We start from the raw sequence: 16216 nt of genomic DNA, 5'->3' as shown, positions 1-16216 counted from the left end.
CCCACACAGATACACACCTCCACCCACACACCTACACACAAACACCCCCCTGCCCCCCAGCTCTCTCCTTAAGCTACTTTAAGAAGAGGGCCTTCATCTTTACTGCTATGCAGGTTTGGACCCACATGTGGGCAAAGGAAGCAGCGACCGCCATGACATTATTTGAGGAGGAACCAATCCCCCAGTCTTCCCTTTCCTACTGGAAATTTTCACCTTGACTCGGCACTGTTGGTTGGTCACCTGGCCCTGCCCACTCCTGGCACCTAGGGGTGGGGGGTCATCCTCACAAAGTCACTGACCCTTAGCTGCCCCCCAGGCCCCTGGCTGTGAAGCACATGCACCACAAGTGCTCCCTGAGCAACAGCAGCCACCCTGCTCCCTCTGTCTGGACACACCCTCCTCCTCCTTCCAGATGGGGGCCAAGTGCCACCTCCTCCAGGAAGTCTTCCCAGGAGCTCCTGCTTCTTCCTCTCGGCTCCTGCAATTCCACCTGCACCTCTGCTCCCGCCCTGATGAAAAGTCCCTGCAGGGCCAGAGAGGGTCCCTTGTCTTCGTGGCCAGCACATCACAGCACCAGGGGCAGGCCACCATGCCTGCTGAATGAAGGCTGCAGGAGAAACTCTTCCTCGGCCCCGTCAGGCCTGGAGCCAGCCTGAGCTGCAGTCCTGGGGCAGCACACCCTCGGGGCGCCACGTAGTGGCTGGTGCAACAAAAACACAGCCCTGATCTCCCCCATGACCCTGGGGACGAGAACCTGGAAACGGATGCCAGCTGCGTGAGCCTGAGCCTCAGGTTTTCTAGAGCATCAGGCTTCTGTGAAGAGACTCAAATTAGCCTGAAAATGCTAAGGGAAGGAGGAAGCTGGGGACAGGGTAGTAACGGGCAGTAAATTAGCCCAGGGCGGGGCTTTCATCAAGGGCGTGCCAGCACCCCCCGATACCCGCCCGGTGTGATACCGCAGCACTAGGGGCCGGCGCCTAATGGGGCCATTCCACCAACATTTTCTGGGATTTTGAAATGTGGTGTCATAAAAATAAACATGCTTACTCTTGTCTTTGCATAATTGGCTCCCTAAAGAATCCTTGCATTCTGAAAGCCACCGTGTCCCTCGGCAGGAAGCACAGCTTTTTTCAGCATCTGGGTACGGTCCTGCATTCTCTCATTACAAAAAAGAGGGGGGTGGGAGGAGTGAGGGAAACAGACTCCTGGGTGGATCCTTCCCCCTCATCACAATGTGCTCCTTGCTAAGCATGAGAACATGGTCTTCAGCTGGCCTGGAGGCTGAGGCTTTTGTCACAGTCTGGTCCCACGGTTTCTGGAGGTTCCTTGTAAGTATGCAAGATATAACCCTACGTAGTCACTGATTCTCACTTAGAAAAGTCAGTTTTGTAAACTAGTGGCTGCGCACCGATGAAGCCCATCGGCCATCCCCGGGTAATTCCTTGCCTAAGATGGCTTTTTGCATCAGTTTGGGGGATTGGATCCACAGGAGAACATTTACTTTCGATCGTGGGTGCAGCCAGGCCAGGAGGACAGTGATGAGACTTGTCAAAGCAAGTTGTGTTATTCAGGTGCTCGAACGGGACCAAAAGGGAGCCCAGCAGAGCTTCACCCAAAAAGGTTCGTTTAAGGAAAGAGGATCAGGTGCGGACTCACCCTGCTCCATCTCCAAAATCACGGCTAACTCCCAGGACCATCCTTGACCTGTGTGAGGTGACGTTGGCAACCCACCCCCAGTAGGTGGGCGTGGTCCGGAGGTTCTGCAGCCAACACAGCAAACCCAAAAGCTCTGGACCCGCGCTGTCTCTTTCATCTGAAATGATAGCTGTTGTTGGAAGACAGTCCATGAGGGTGGATTTCCCTAAAATGGCATCACTGCCCCACCAGAAGAAAGCACAGGATCCCAGATAAGCACGGCTGCCCCCGTCAGGCTGCCTCAGCTCTGCCGGCTGAGTGCAAGAGGATGCTTTGCGGTGGGGAAGCTTTTTGCAGGACCACCTGCCAACCCCCGCCCCTCCACCCCCAGGCCACAGGCTGCCTCCGTCCAGCCATGGGAGCCACCCCCAGGCCAGCTAGGAGCCCTCGCTCTAATGAGTCAACATGTTCCCCTTCACAGTAGCTTTGTACCAAGGCAGAATGGAAAACTTTGTCCTGGTCTTTATCTCGCCAAAATGCAGCACCTTGGGGAGACACAATCGACACTCGGTAAATGTGCATCCCATGAAAAATGAACAAATAAACAATGGCTGATGTGTACTCAGCTCTTCTCTTCGGAGCGAAGGGAAGGAGCAAATCCAAAGCCAGAGGTGGAATCCCGGATACCTGGCTTGTGCGTTTCCACTAAATGAATAACACGCCAAGGGCTTCTCTGACCCCCACCCCTGCCAAAGCATTTACACGGATGGCTACAAAGTACATGGGGTGGAGAAAGACATGGAAACAATGTTCACAGCCGTGTTATTTGTATCAGCCACAAAGTCGCAACAAGCCAAATGCCCATCAAGACATGAATGGATAAACGAAGTGCGGTATGTCCAAAAAATGGAATGCTACTCAGAAATAAAGAAGCCCACAACGCAGACAGACCTCAAGAACACTATGCTAAGTGAAGAAACCCAGACAAAAAAAGTCTGGTCTTGTTTAGAGGAAATGCTCAGAACAGGCCAATCTATAGAGCCAAAAGTCAGAGGAGGGGTTGCTTGAGGCTGGGGGTAGGAATGGGATTAACTGTGAAGAGTACAAGGGATCTTACGGGGGTGGGGATGGGCATGTTCTAAGATGACTACAATGATGGTTGCACACACAGTAAGTTTACTAGAAGTTGAATTGTATACTTAAAATGGGTGAATGTTATGATACGTAAATTATACCTCAATAAACGCACGCACGCACGCACGCATGCACGCGGTGGTGGGCAATCCTTTTTATCCAGACTTCTAAGTTATGTTAAACCCAGCTTTCTCAGTGTGGTCATTCATTAATTCCCAGTTTAATTTCACAAGAGCTTTCAAGAGAGGCTCCCTTGGATTTGGTGACATATTTATTTTTAATTAGTAAATAGACTGAATAACTGTATCTGTGGCACAGGTATGTTTTCATCAATGACATTTTATGAATTCTTTGCTGCAAAATCATCTCTCACTTAGACTACAAAACTTTTACCTAAAAGTGTGGGTGCCTGAAGGACTTGTGATGTCAGAGTCAGGGCTAGATCCACAAAGTGCTGACCTGACATCACAGCATCTGGGTCCTTCTCGGCTTTATGTTTGGTTTAGTTTAAATCTTATTTTGTTTCTCTCAGAAGGGCAGTGTGTGACTTAATCAGGGGAGTGAGAAGGAGATTTTATAGAAAATATGGGAGCCATAGGGGACAGTGGGAAGAGCATGCATGGACCCTGGAATCCATGAAACTTGCATTCAAATCTCAGCTCCCCCACTAGCCAGCTGTGTGACCTTGGGCAAATCACTTAACCTCTCTGAGCTTCAGTTTCCTCCTTTGTAAAATGAGAGCAGCAACACCTGCCTTGCAGAGTCGTCATGTGGATCCTGAGGACAGACTGAAGTGGTACAGATTGGCTGGGTCACTTAGTGCAAAGCCAGGTTACGGAAAGGTCTGGAACTACTGTGTTTCTGGAACTACTCCTAGCTGAACATAAAAGGACAGAAAAAGAGAAGTAACAGGTCTGGTTCATGGGATCTCAGAGGCTCACAGTCAAACCTGACATAGAGTTTCCCACTGCATTACCCAACTTCATTCCACAAGCATTAATAAAGCGCATATGTGCGTACACACACACACACACACACACACTCCAGTTCTTTTATCATAAAGACCAAATGAAGTGAAAACAGCAAAGACACAAATGAACGCTATGCCTTCACGAACTTGAGGCCCTTGTCTTACTGATCTGTTCTTGTGTTTCCTTGGAGCACGGTCCTGATGCCACCCTATGTGCCAGGGCAGGAAAGTGGGGCTGTCCCCAAAAAGGCTGCACTACTTTCAGAGCTGACCTGATTTATGTAAGGATCTGGACAGCTCTTCTTATCCAATAATTATGCACCAGGTCATTCATTACTGTCACTGGTAAAGGATCTCATCACATTAGCAACACCGCACGTTCATACGCTGCCGCATTTTGCACGCGGAAAGGTGTGGCAGAATCAAAACAGCAAATTTGGTAATTTTTGTACCCCTTTCCCCATTTCCACATCACCTGTGACTGTCATTAAATCCAAATACATGGTGCCTAAAGAGGAAACACACACACACACACACACACACACACACACACACACTCAGATGTTAACCTTTGACAGTGAGGTAGAGAATACTAGCTTAATAAAACTTTTTATTTTGAGTTAATTATAGGTTCATAAGTGCTACAAGACATAACACAGAGAAATCCTGGGCACCCTTACTCAGTTCCCCTAGTGGTAACGTCTTAAACACCACAGTACCATGTTATAAGCAAGATACTGACAGGGATGCAGTCAAGACAGAAAGCTTCCCATCACCACACGGGTCCCTGAGGTTGCCCTGTTATAGCTATTCTCTTCCCTTCTATATCTCACTCTCTCTCTAACTCCTGACAGCTAGGACCGTGTTCTCCATTTCTATAATGTTGCCATTTCAAGAATGCTATGGAATCATCATATAGCATGTAATCCTTGAGGTTGGCTTTTTTTTCACTCAGCGTAATTCTCTGGAGGTTTAATGCAAGGTGTTGCATGTATCAATAGTTTCTTCTTTTTTATTGCTGAATACTATTCCGTGATGTGAAGGTACCATGATGTGTTTACCATTGACCTCCCTTAAGGGCACCTGGGGTGTTTCCAATTTGAGACTTTATCTATAAAGAAAGCTGCTATAGGGGCTTCCCTGGCGGCGCAGTGGTTGAGAGTCTGCCTGCCGATGCAGGGGACACGGGTTCATGCCCCAGTCCGGGAAGATCCCACATGCCACGGAGTGGCTGGGCCCGTGAGCCATGGCCGCTGAGCCTGCGCATCTGGAGCCTGTGCTCTGCAACGGGAGAGGCCACAACAGTGAGAGGCCCACGTACCGCAAAAAAAAAAAAAAAAAAGGAAAGCTGCTATAAACATTCACCAGAAGTTTTTGTGTGAACAGAATTCTTCATTTCTCTGGCATAAATGCCCCAAAGTGAAATGTTCAACTGTATGGCAGCTGCATGTTTAATAAGAAACTACCAAAGTGCTTTCTGGAGCGGCTGTAACATTTTACCTTCCCACCAGCAGTGTATGAGGGATCCGGTTTCTCCACATTCTCGCCAGGATTTGGTGTCAATATTTTTAATTTTAACCATTCTGGTAGATGAACAGTAATGTCTCATTATGGTTTCAATTGCATTTGTCTAATGGCCAGTGATATTGAACATCTTTCCACATGCTTTTTTTTTACCGTCTAAATACCCTCTTTGGTGCAACACCCCATCATGGCTTTACTTGTTTCTAAATAGATTGTTCCATTTTTTTTACTGTGAGTTTTGAAAGGTCTTCATGTAGTTTGGATACTAGTTCTTTGACAAATATGTGGTTTGCAGATATTCTCTCCTCCTCCTTCCCTGAAGCTTGTCTTTTCATCCTCATAAAAGTCTTTCACAGAGAGCCGATTTTAAAATTTCGATGATGTCGAATTCATCAGTTTTTCCTTTTATGGATTGTGCTTTTGGAGTCAAGTCTAAGAACTATTTGTGTAGCCCCGTATCCTTCAGGTTTTCTCTTTTTCTTCCCTTAAAGTTTTATAATCACATTTTACATTTAATTGTGTGACCCATTATGGGTTAATTTTGTATAAGGTGAGAATTTTTTTTTTTTTGGCTATGAATGTCTTTTTGTTCCAGTACCATTTGTTGAAAATGCTATCTTTCCTCCACTAAATTTGCACCTTTGTCAAAAATCAACTGTGCGTATCTGTGGGAGTCTATCACTGGATTCTCTGTCCTGCTTCATTTATCTGTATATCTACCCCTTCATTGATACTACACAGTCTCGATAATGGTAGCTGTATAATGTCTTACAATCAGATAGATGGACCCCTCTAATTTTATTATTCATTTTCAAAACTGTTTCAGTTATTCTACTTCCTTTATGTTTACATAAAATTTTTAGAATTATCTATATGTGCAAATATTTTGCTGGGATTTTGATAAGAATTGTGTTAAACCTCTATATCAATCTGAGAAGAAGTGACATTCATACCATGTTGAGTCTTCCCATCCATGAACATGGTATGTCTCTCCATTTACTTAGACTTTCTTTGATTTCTTCCATCAGCATTGTGTAGTTCTCAACATACAAGTTGTCAGCATAAGTTTCGTTAGATTTACACTGAGATATTTCATTTTTTGAGCCATTGTAAATGGTATTGCATTTTTTCATTTCAGTGTCCATGTGTTAACTACTAATAGATAGAAATACAATCCATTTTTGTACATTTATCTTGTATCCTGCAACCCTGCTGAATTCACTTATTAATTTCAGGAGGTTTGTTAACAGATCACGTGAGATGTTTACGTAGACAATGATATCCTCTGCAAATAGGAAAAGTTTCATTTCTGCCTTTCTGTATGTCTTTTATTTCCTTTTCTTCCTGTATCACACTGGCTAGAATTTCCAACATTATGTTGAATAATAGTGGTGAGAGTGGACATCCTTATCTTGTTCCTGGTCTCAGGGGAAAAGTGTCCAGTTTCTCAACATTAAGTGTGAAGTCAGTGGCAGCTTTTTATAGATGCTTTTTATCAAGTTGAGGAAGTGCTCCTCTATTGCTTTTTTCTAGGAGTTCTTATCACAGATAGGTGTAGAATTTATCAAACACATATGATCATACGATTTTTCTTTTTTAGCCTTTTCTTATGATAGATTGCACTGATTGATTTCCAAATATTGAACCATCCTTGCATCCATGGAATGAACCCCACTTGGCCATGGTATACACTTCTTTTTATATATTGCTGAATTTGCATATTTGTTAATATTTTGTTAAGGATTTTCTTGGTCTATTTTCACAAACCATATTGGTCCATAGAATTGAGAATGTTTGTTTTTGGGTTTTTTTGTTTGTTTGTTCTTTAATAGCACTTTCCTGCTGCCAGAACTTCTCCACTGAGATCTTCCCTTCCTCCAACCTAAGCATTCTTTTTTAAGGACCAGGGATTCCATGAAATAGCATGAAAATTCCAGGCAGGGCCCTGGTATACCGTGGCCCATCAATCACTACTGAACTCCTGAGATCCCACTCCTGGAGACACTGGTGATTAGTCCTTCTTCACCCTTCTTTTGCTAGAATCTTTGCAACAGCTGACAAAGCATTATGTCCATTTGAAGAAGCTGCACCGTTGGATTTGGTCAAAAGAAGGCATTTGATCTGCAATTCAGTTGCCCCGAAGTTCCCTAAGATTGAATTTAGGGATCTTACAATGAACCTGTGCCCTGCTTAACAACATCTGTGCATTCAAAAAGATTTAGATGAGATCAAGATGGGAGCTTTCTCAGAGCTCAAAGAGCTTACAATTTAATTCAGACAGAGCTCCCAAATTGTGGAATTGTCCCACAATACAAATTCTTTATTTGTATTGTGAAGAAAAGGATGACCACTCAGGGCACCTCAGCAAAGTACACTCTCTTCACAAATCATGCCCCACTGCCAGGAAGCCATGCCCAGTGCTGAGGCCTTGCACTTAGTAAGTGCCCCATCGGTGTTTTCTGAAGGCACAGGGTGGGCTGGTCAATGCAACGGTGCTCCCTCCAAATCCCTTCAAGAGCCCTGTCACATCCGTGCAGCACTGGTAGGCAGCCCACCAGCCCCGTTGGAATCAGCTTCCTCTCTGCACATCTGTCAGAAGCCAGGTCCTAATGTGGTGTGTTCCAGGCTTCCTCATCCAGACCCTCAGTCTGGTAAACATAGCAAGTTCCCTCCTACAGGAGTTTTGTTTAAAACCTGATCTCTTCACCTGGAGTTAGAGCTCCTGATAATAAGAGCTTTGATGCCCACTGGCCCCTAAACTCCCCAAAGACACACCCACTCCACCCACACCACACACATGCACACATACACACACACACCTACTTCTACAAAGTTCCTAAAGGTCTTGATTGAAACCAGGCCTTGGTGATTCACCATCTCTCCTCCTCCCATGGGCCCAAGGTGTCACGGACTCTCAGCATTGGTAACAGATGCTGGGGGGGGGCAGGAGAGAGGATGGAGGCCGCCCCCCTCAGGTCAGGTCCAGTGAATGTGCGCTGCTGGAGCTAGGAGGGGCCACCAAGATGTCTGTCACCTGAGGGTGTGTTCATTCCAGTTGCTGGCTCTGGGGCACATTTCGGAAACATCCCTCCAGGAGGTCAGCTCTCCTTTCTGACAGGTGACACGGCTTCTGAGTTCAGCAAGCCCTTTCACTGGTCTTTCCTCTCCATCAACGGACCCCGGCCTGTGACACCTGTTACAAGCGCCCTCTTCAGTTCTTCAAAAGTGTTTCATTACAGTATGGGACCCCGGCTGGTATGAAGGACCTGCTTGCACAGCCCAGCTCCCTCTCCAGACAGAGGGCCCCTGATGGCAGCAGCCACTGCTCTCCCCTCAGCTCACTGTTCTGCCTCTGGCCCTGGCACTGACCCGGCACAGAGCTGTCATCAGCAAACACCCACTGTTGAATTAGGAGGGCTGCTAGCCAGACTGGCCCTCCTCGGAGCTCTTCCTAATGGAGCAATGGTGCCAATCTCACACACTGGCTGGGGAGGTGGTGGTCTCTAAACATTTACTTTTCTCACTTCTGAATTTCCATAGGAAAACGTCCAATATGACAGCTTCTTACCCACGGGTCCACTGAGCCACTAGAAGTGACTAGTTCAGCAGGAGATGTGCTGTGAAAATAAACCACACTCCTGATTCCCAAGACTTAGAGCAGCGTAAGAACATAAAATGAATCCTCGTTAGTACAGGTTTAGATTGACCACACCTTGAAATGATATTTTGCATACACTGGAAAAATTAAATATGTCATTCAAGTTGATTTCACCTGTTTTTTTTTTTCTTCTTCTTTTAATGTGGCTACTGGAAATTTTCAAAATACCAATGCGGCCCGTATAGTATTTCTACTGAACAGTGCTAATCTCTACTCCGATAAGAGTATTTTTACCCCTACGCTTATTTCCCCCTCCATTATTGGAGTGAGGGGTCTTTAGGGGCAGAATCCCACTCATTTCCTGGTCTGCACGGCATCTGCTCAGGGTCAGGCAGCCCTGGGTGCTCAGGAACTGACGAATAAACTAAATGAGTGACATGAGTGAACGCAGAGATCAGGGCATTTCTCTACGTTTCACAGACAGTTACAGCAGACGTGTTTTCTGGACTATAGTCATCATGCTGTACATGACAGCCAGTACATGACATCCAGTAAATAAATCAGTCCTTCCCAGACCTGATTTATTTTATTACTGGAATTTGTACCTTTGACCCCTTCACCCATTTCACACACCCCCACCCCCACCCCTACCCCTGGCAACCACCAACCTGTCGCTGCATGGCATATTTGAAAGTTGTTGAGTAGAACTCAAAAGTTCTTTTTTGTTTGTTTTTTTTATTTTTTAATTTTTTTTTAATTGAAGTATAGTTGATTTACAATGTCTTGCTAGTTTCAGGTGTACAGCAAAGTGATTCAGATATAGATATATAGATATAGATTTCATTCCTTTTCAGATCTTTTTCCCTTATAAGTTATTACAAAATGCTGAGTATACTTACTTCCCTGTGCTATATAGTAGGTCTTTGTTGATTATCTATTTTATATATAGTAGTGTGTATCTGTTAATCCCAAACTCCTAATTTATCCCTCTCTCCCCCCAAAAAGTTCTTATCTTAAGGAAAAAAATCTGTAACTCTGTGTAGTGATGGATGTTAACTAGATTTACTGTGCTGCTCATTTCATATGTGTGCAAGTATGGAATCATTATGTTGTTCACCTGAAACTAATATAATGTTTATGAAAGTCATACCTCAAATTTTTTTAAAAAGCATGCATATGTTATCCAAATACAGTGCAAATTCCACAGCTCACATTTAAGACAGGAGCAGACACGTCAAGGTGTGTATGTGTCACTAACTTTCCTCAACATACTCCACCTGCCCACCTGGACTCATACTGACCAGAACCTTCTCTTTCAGGTGAACTAGCCCTGCCCCTAGTTAGTCCCTAGTAGGTACGTAAACTGTCCCAGTTCCCCAAGAAAGCCGACGGGGAGTGGAGACCTCAGCCCACTCTAAGGACAATCAGTTTGCCTTTTGCCCCTGATCTGCACCCCCGTGTCTCCCGGTCCTCCCTTGGTGATACCTTAGTTCCTCCATCCCACTGCTGGACCTGTGCCACCTGCCTTCAAGTTCTCTTCCCTTCTACACCCACCTTTCCTCACAGAACGTTACAAAGTAGATGTGCTCACTCCTACTGAACTGGTAATAACTGAAAGCGCTCAGTGGGATAGTTTTTCGTGAACATGTCTACATTCTACTTGTGACTAAATCTCAAGCCAAATGAATGAACCTCTAATGGTGGAATCGTGAGCACCAGTAAGTGAGGTTAAAGAAGTTCTATATTTATTGGGGGCAGGACACAGTCTCAACCCAAGGCCAGCCCCGCTGGGCATGCCTTTCCTAAGTCTCAGTTTGTAGTCAGGGATGAGTAACCACAAGGGCAAGACTTGTAAAGCAAGGGCACTGTGCCAGGCAGCAAATTGACTCATTCACAGACAGCTCCTGAGCATCGACTAAGCAGCAGCACTCTTCTCAAGAGGTGATGAAGGATGAGACAGTCCCTGCCCTCACGAGCCCACAGTCCACAGATCCTCCCTACTGCCAACGAGGGAGCCTGAGCACAGGTGCACCACTGCCAGCTGAAGACCCTGAGGTGAGACACAGGCCTAAACACCAACTCCTTGGGGAGGGCAGGCAGGGAGGGCTTACTGGCCACACGGTCCAGGTTGCTGTCCATTCAGGGCTGAAAACGGTGGGAGAGCAGATGCAGCGAGCTCTACATGCCAGCCCTCCTTGGCCGGCCACCCGAGAGAAAGTGCACTGAATGACAGAAGCCCCAGTGAGTGGACAGAACCAGCACGTCAATGGTGGACTGGGAAGGCTGAAGCACAGATGGACCCCGCACGGCTGCCACCCACCTTTTCTTGGGTGGGAGGGGAGAAGGAAAGAAAGTGACAGCCTCTTGCAAAGTGCACGCATGGGATGGAAATGCAAATACACGCCCTAGCCCCTCCTCCCCCAGCCCCCTTGGTGCTGCAGCAGGACCCTATTCTTTGCCAATACACGACACCCTGGTGGTACCCAGGTCAGTGGGCTGGGGCCAACAGGGCGGGATGGATGCCACCGTTCCCACCGCCCTCCACTCCGGCCTCTCTTTGGGTCACGTTGGAGATATTTGCCAACTATGAAGATCCCCACAGATGAATGGTGGGTTTCTGACCTCTCACCATCCACAGGGCCCTTTCCAAAGAGAGAAGCATCACTCACCACCTAGCCACTTGCACCTGCTGGGGCATCCAATTAACTCAGCTGCTCCAGAGGCTGCTGGGAGGCAATTCGGTGGCTAGCCCCTGCTCCCGCCTCTGCCCACCAGCAGCAGTAGGGGTGAGTCCTGCACGCTCTTCTGTAACCAGGACCCAAGGGCCCCCAGAGCTCGGACATGGGTGGACCTCAGCCTCTGACTTTCTATGAACTGAGAGTTAATCCAAGGTATGTAACCACCACTCCCCACTGGGCGGCCTTCTGACTCACTGGCTCCTTAGAATTCCAGGGGGTCTCGGAGAGAGAGAGTCGGGGGCAGCGGGGTCTGTCTACTCCAGCTGCAGCGAGCCCTCCTCCTGCCTTCCCCTCCTGTCTGACTGGCATCGGGCAGGAGGAACCCTCTCGAGCCAGACTTCAAACATGAAAATCTAGATCAAGGATATATTTGGCTTTCCAAGCTAATCTCTACATCAATTTGGTCTCTACTGAGTTGTAGCCCTTTGAAGAAAACTTGGCAACTACGTATGGAAAGCAGATGACTCTTACATAACCCCAGGCAGGAGCCCAGGGGCTCTGGGAGGCTCAGCGCTGGCCGGCCGGGTCAGGGTTTCGTGTTCACCCACTTCATCGTGACCCAGGGTGCAGCTCTGACCCACCGTGCTCTGGGCACCCTGTGGTTTTCCTACAAAACAGCCGGGGAAATGAAGGACTGAGGAAGCACCACCAGCCCACACCTGCCAAACACCTTGATGGTGCCTGGGTCAGTGGGCTGGAGACCATAAGGGCGGGACGGGATTCCACCGCTCCCGCTGCCATCTGAGGGACCCCATCTAGGAGGATGCAGGATGTCGTGGGGAAGCAAACTGCTCCGTCTCCAGGGACCAGGAGACAGGCATCTCAGGGAGCTGCAGAGCTGTCTCTGCTCGCAAGCTACCTTGCCCTGCTTCCCACTTCTGTGCCGTCTTTGATGCACAGAAGAAAAGGAAGCAGATGAGTAAAAGAAATCAACCGAAGGGACAGACCGGAAGGAGGCCACTGCCCCCTCCTCTGCTTGGACAGTGGATCCCCTGGGTGGGGGTGCGTGTGAGGGGAGGGGGCTGTACCCGCGTGGCAGGAAGGATGTGAGCTGCCTCCTAAAATGGTGATTTATTCCAGCAATACTGTCTCGGATGAGTATCACGGCCACTGACACTCAAGGGATTCCAGTGGCAATCAATTTGGTACCAGCAGCTGGAAGTGGGCACGAGTCAGGACTGACGAGGAGGGCAACGTCTGTGCACAGAGCCTCTGACTCCATCCTCTAAAGCCTGGATGCACAGCCCCAGCTGCTGGAGGACTTTACAGGTGGGGATGGGGACAGCCAATCCACTGGGACTGTTCACCGAGGCCTGGGGAGCTGTGAAGTGCCCAGTGAAGGAAGAGAGTCACGTTATGTTGCTATAGACCCACCCCCCAGGCACACCCAGGGCCTTCAGAACAGAAGGGGCGACAGAACCTTAGGCTGGAAGAACAGGCAGAGGGACAGCAAGGGACACAGCCCGGGAGGAGCACGGCACCAGCTAGCCCTTGCCCCCCTGAGGACACCTCAAGGCAAGTGTCTTGCACGCTCCAAGCCCCAAAGGTGTGACGTGGAGGGCCGTGGCCTCAGAGGCCACTCACAAGCAGACAGCCAAACTCCAAAATCTGCACTGCTTGCTGAGTAAGCATCCCCTCCAAGCTGCTCCTAGAACGAGCTCTGATGCAGCTGGCCAGGCTCTGGATCCACCTTCAAGAGATACCTTTATCTGAGCTGACAGACGGTACTTTTGGAGCTTTGCTACAACGACCACCAAAAAGGCATAAAAACAGCTCCAAAAGACTCAATCTGTTCCTCCTCCTTGGAAGAAAAGGCTCCACGCACAGCTCATTTCCAACACAGGAGCAAAATCCAAGCCCAGACTTTGCCTCGCAAGTCAGAGCTGAGAGCCCTCAGGTCCTGCCCAGAACTGCCTTCTGTCACCTGGCCCCAGGTTCCGTGTTTGCCTGACCTAACCAGGCCCGAAACCGGGCAGCAGGACACCCAGCATTCACCTGGGGAGCCATGGAGGGGCTTGGGAGCAAAGGTGACGGGCTGTGTTCAAGGAAAAAGCGCATTACCAGGTCTCAAGCAAGCCGTCCCTGGCTTTCAGTGACTGTTACCCTGTGCCTGGTGAGACGCAAAAGCACAGACCCTCCAAGCACGGCCCCTTCTCCTGGCCAGGGGATGGCTCGCAGACATGACAGAGCTCTCACCTGTCAGCCTTCCAGAGAGGTGACAGCCCGTCCTCAGAGGCGCATTTGCAGAAAATCTATTGTGCTAACACTGAAGGGAAAAAACCAAAAGGTCAAACTTCAAAATCACCAACAGAACTATTTCCTAAAGCAAAATCCCAAGTAGATCTCATTCAGGGATGCTTCAGAGGAACCGTTTTAGTGAATTTTGAACGCGCAGAGAGGTTTTCTTCTGTGATATTTACTCTCCTCTCTCTTTATCAGAATGCACTAATCTTTCAATCTAGCAAGTTAGTAATAAAAAAAGATGTCAGTTCAAATAACTTGCCGGCAGTCAATCAGGAAGGTAGTGCCAGACAGCAGCTCAGGAGGCATCTGGGAGCTGAAGGTGCACCCCCCTCCTCCACAGAGCAGGGACTCCTTTGATCTTTCCAAAGGCCCTGGGGTCTGGCTGAGACCCGGGAGGCAGACGGCAAGGCACCTGGAAGGGGTCACCCGGGCAGAGCTGCCCTCGCTCTATTTAGTGTGCATCCCAGAACGGCCGAGCCTACACCTCAGCTAGTCTGAGCACAGGACATCGATTCAGGCAGAGCCAATATCCAACGCAATCCGCTTCAGGATTAACCTTTTAAAGCCCAGCCCACTGAACACGACCCGGCCACCAAGACAAGGAATGCCCCTTTCCAGAAAAAACGCCAATGATAACATCTGACAGTTTTCACTAGATGTTTTAAACAGTCTTTACCCCAGGAGTGGGGAATTGCCTCATAAAACGAGGGTAGCTAGGAAACGCTTGGCGGGCTCCGTCCGCTTCCAGTTTCTCAAAATCAGGACGCGCATTTGATTCTCCCTTCAGCTCGCTCCCCCCGAGCTTTTATCGGGTGGCGATGGGGGCGGCTCAGGCACCGGCTCCGGCAAAGACCGGCCCCTTTCTCCCCAACGCAGGAGCGCAGTGCATCCCAGTGGACAAACTCGAGAACGGCACTCTTGCTTTCCCTGCCTCCCCCTGCGTCCTCCTAGGTCTCGGATGCAATCCGGGACCCAAACGCACCAGCTCCGCGGAGCGCCCCCCCGGCAGGAGGGCGATGGCTTGGAGGCATTCTGCCCCGCCAAGGGGACAACTGCCCTGCTGGGTCCCAGACCTCTCGAGGCAGGGGCTGAAACCCGAGCACCACTGGCAGGCAGATAAAGTTTGCCGAAAAGGGTCTCCCTGGGTACCCCCACCGGGTGCTCCGAGCTCGAACGCCCTCTTCCAGCCGGCCCTGGAGTTCGGACACAGACAAGCCCCCGGGGCGCTCCCGGGGTGTTTGCCTGCGGGGGGGTGGGGTGCCCGTAGGGAGTGCCCGCCCGCCCTCCCCCAGAGCCCCAGCGCCTCCCGCCCCAGCTGCCCGCCAGCTGTGCGCGCCCGTCGGGCCCGGAGGTCACCGGCAAACAGCTGGATCGGCAGCTGGGAGCCCGGCAGGCCCCTGCTCAGTCAGTCACGGGGCCCCGAGGAAGGGGAAAGGCGGGCGGCGTGGCTATCAGGCTTTGGTTTGCTCCAACTCCGCTTGTCAAGCTCTCGCCGGGAGGCCGGAGCCCTGGCTTTCCCCGGCAGCGCCGGCCCCCGCCCTGGGTCCACGGCCCGCCGCGCCCAGCGGCCCGCGCCTCGCCTGGGCCCCGGGGAGGAGGTGAGCCGGGGCGGCCGGCCAGCACACTGCGCTGCTGGCGCCGGGAGGCGCGGGTGCGCCCAGGCCGGCCCCAGAACCCGGGAAACTGGAATGGGGCGCCCCTGCCCCGACCCGGACGCGCGGAGCCCGGGAGAGCCGGCCGCTCCCGGCGGGGCCACGGGGCTCAGAGCTCCGGACCGGAGCCCGACCCCGCTCCAGGGGCACCGGCTGGCCGTTCGCGGGGAGCGGAGAGGGGGGTCCCTTTATTCGTAACACCGAGCAAAGAGCCGCTTCAGCCCGGCTCGGTACCCACGCACCCGCGCGCCCACACGCTCCCCGGCGCCGGCCGGGTCGCTCACCTGAGTCCTAAAAGCTGTTGAATCCACATGGTCACGTTTCGGGGAGCAGAGACTCAGATCTCGCTCGCCCCGGCCATCTGCGCGGCGCCCGCGCCCGCTCGCTTCCGTCCCGCGGCGCCGGTCTCCGGCTTTCGGTCCGCCGCCGCCCGCTGCCCGCCGCCCGCCGCCCGCCGGCCGCGGGGCGCAGAGCGAGTCAGAGCGCGGCCGCGCGGGGCTCCATGCCGGCCGGCGCGCCGCCGCCGTTGGGGCGCATGGTTCAGGCGGGGCGGCCCGCGGGGGCGCACATCCTCCGGCCCGGGCGCGGAGCTCGCGGCCCCCTCCGGGGGCGACCCGGCGAAGGCGGCTGCGAGGCGGGGGCGCCCGCTGCCGGCCCGGAAGGGGCGCGCTCCAGCGCCGCGGCCGCGCGGCGAGGGTCGGGGGAGCGGCGGCTTCGCCCT

At 50.8% G+C, this 16216-nt stretch overlaps 1 protein-coding gene across 1 annotated transcript in view; it reads right to left on the bottom strand.

The window, feature by feature from the left end:
• AJAP1 (adherens junctions associated protein 1) overlaps positions 1 to 15824 on the bottom strand; it is a 114931-nt gene extending 99107 nt beyond the window's left edge. The window contains exon 1 of the mRNA XM_060027279.1: positions 15780 to 15824. Coding sequence (XP_059883262.1) covers positions 15780 to 15808 — 29 coding nt within the window. The 5' untranslated portion in view covers positions 15809 to 15824. The remainder of the gene's footprint in view (positions 1 to 15779) is intronic.
• Positions 15825 to 16216: the final 392 nt, after the last annotated feature.

This window comes from Delphinus delphis, chromosome 1 (genome assembly GCF_949987515.2).
Source record: "Delphinus delphis chromosome 1, mDelDel1.2, whole genome shotgun sequence".
Taxonomy (NCBI): domain Eukaryota; kingdom Metazoa; phylum Chordata; class Mammalia; order Artiodactyla; family Delphinidae; genus Delphinus; species Delphinus delphis.
Note: the sequence above shows the minus strand (reverse complement) of the source record. Positions and strands in the feature narration are given on the sequence as shown.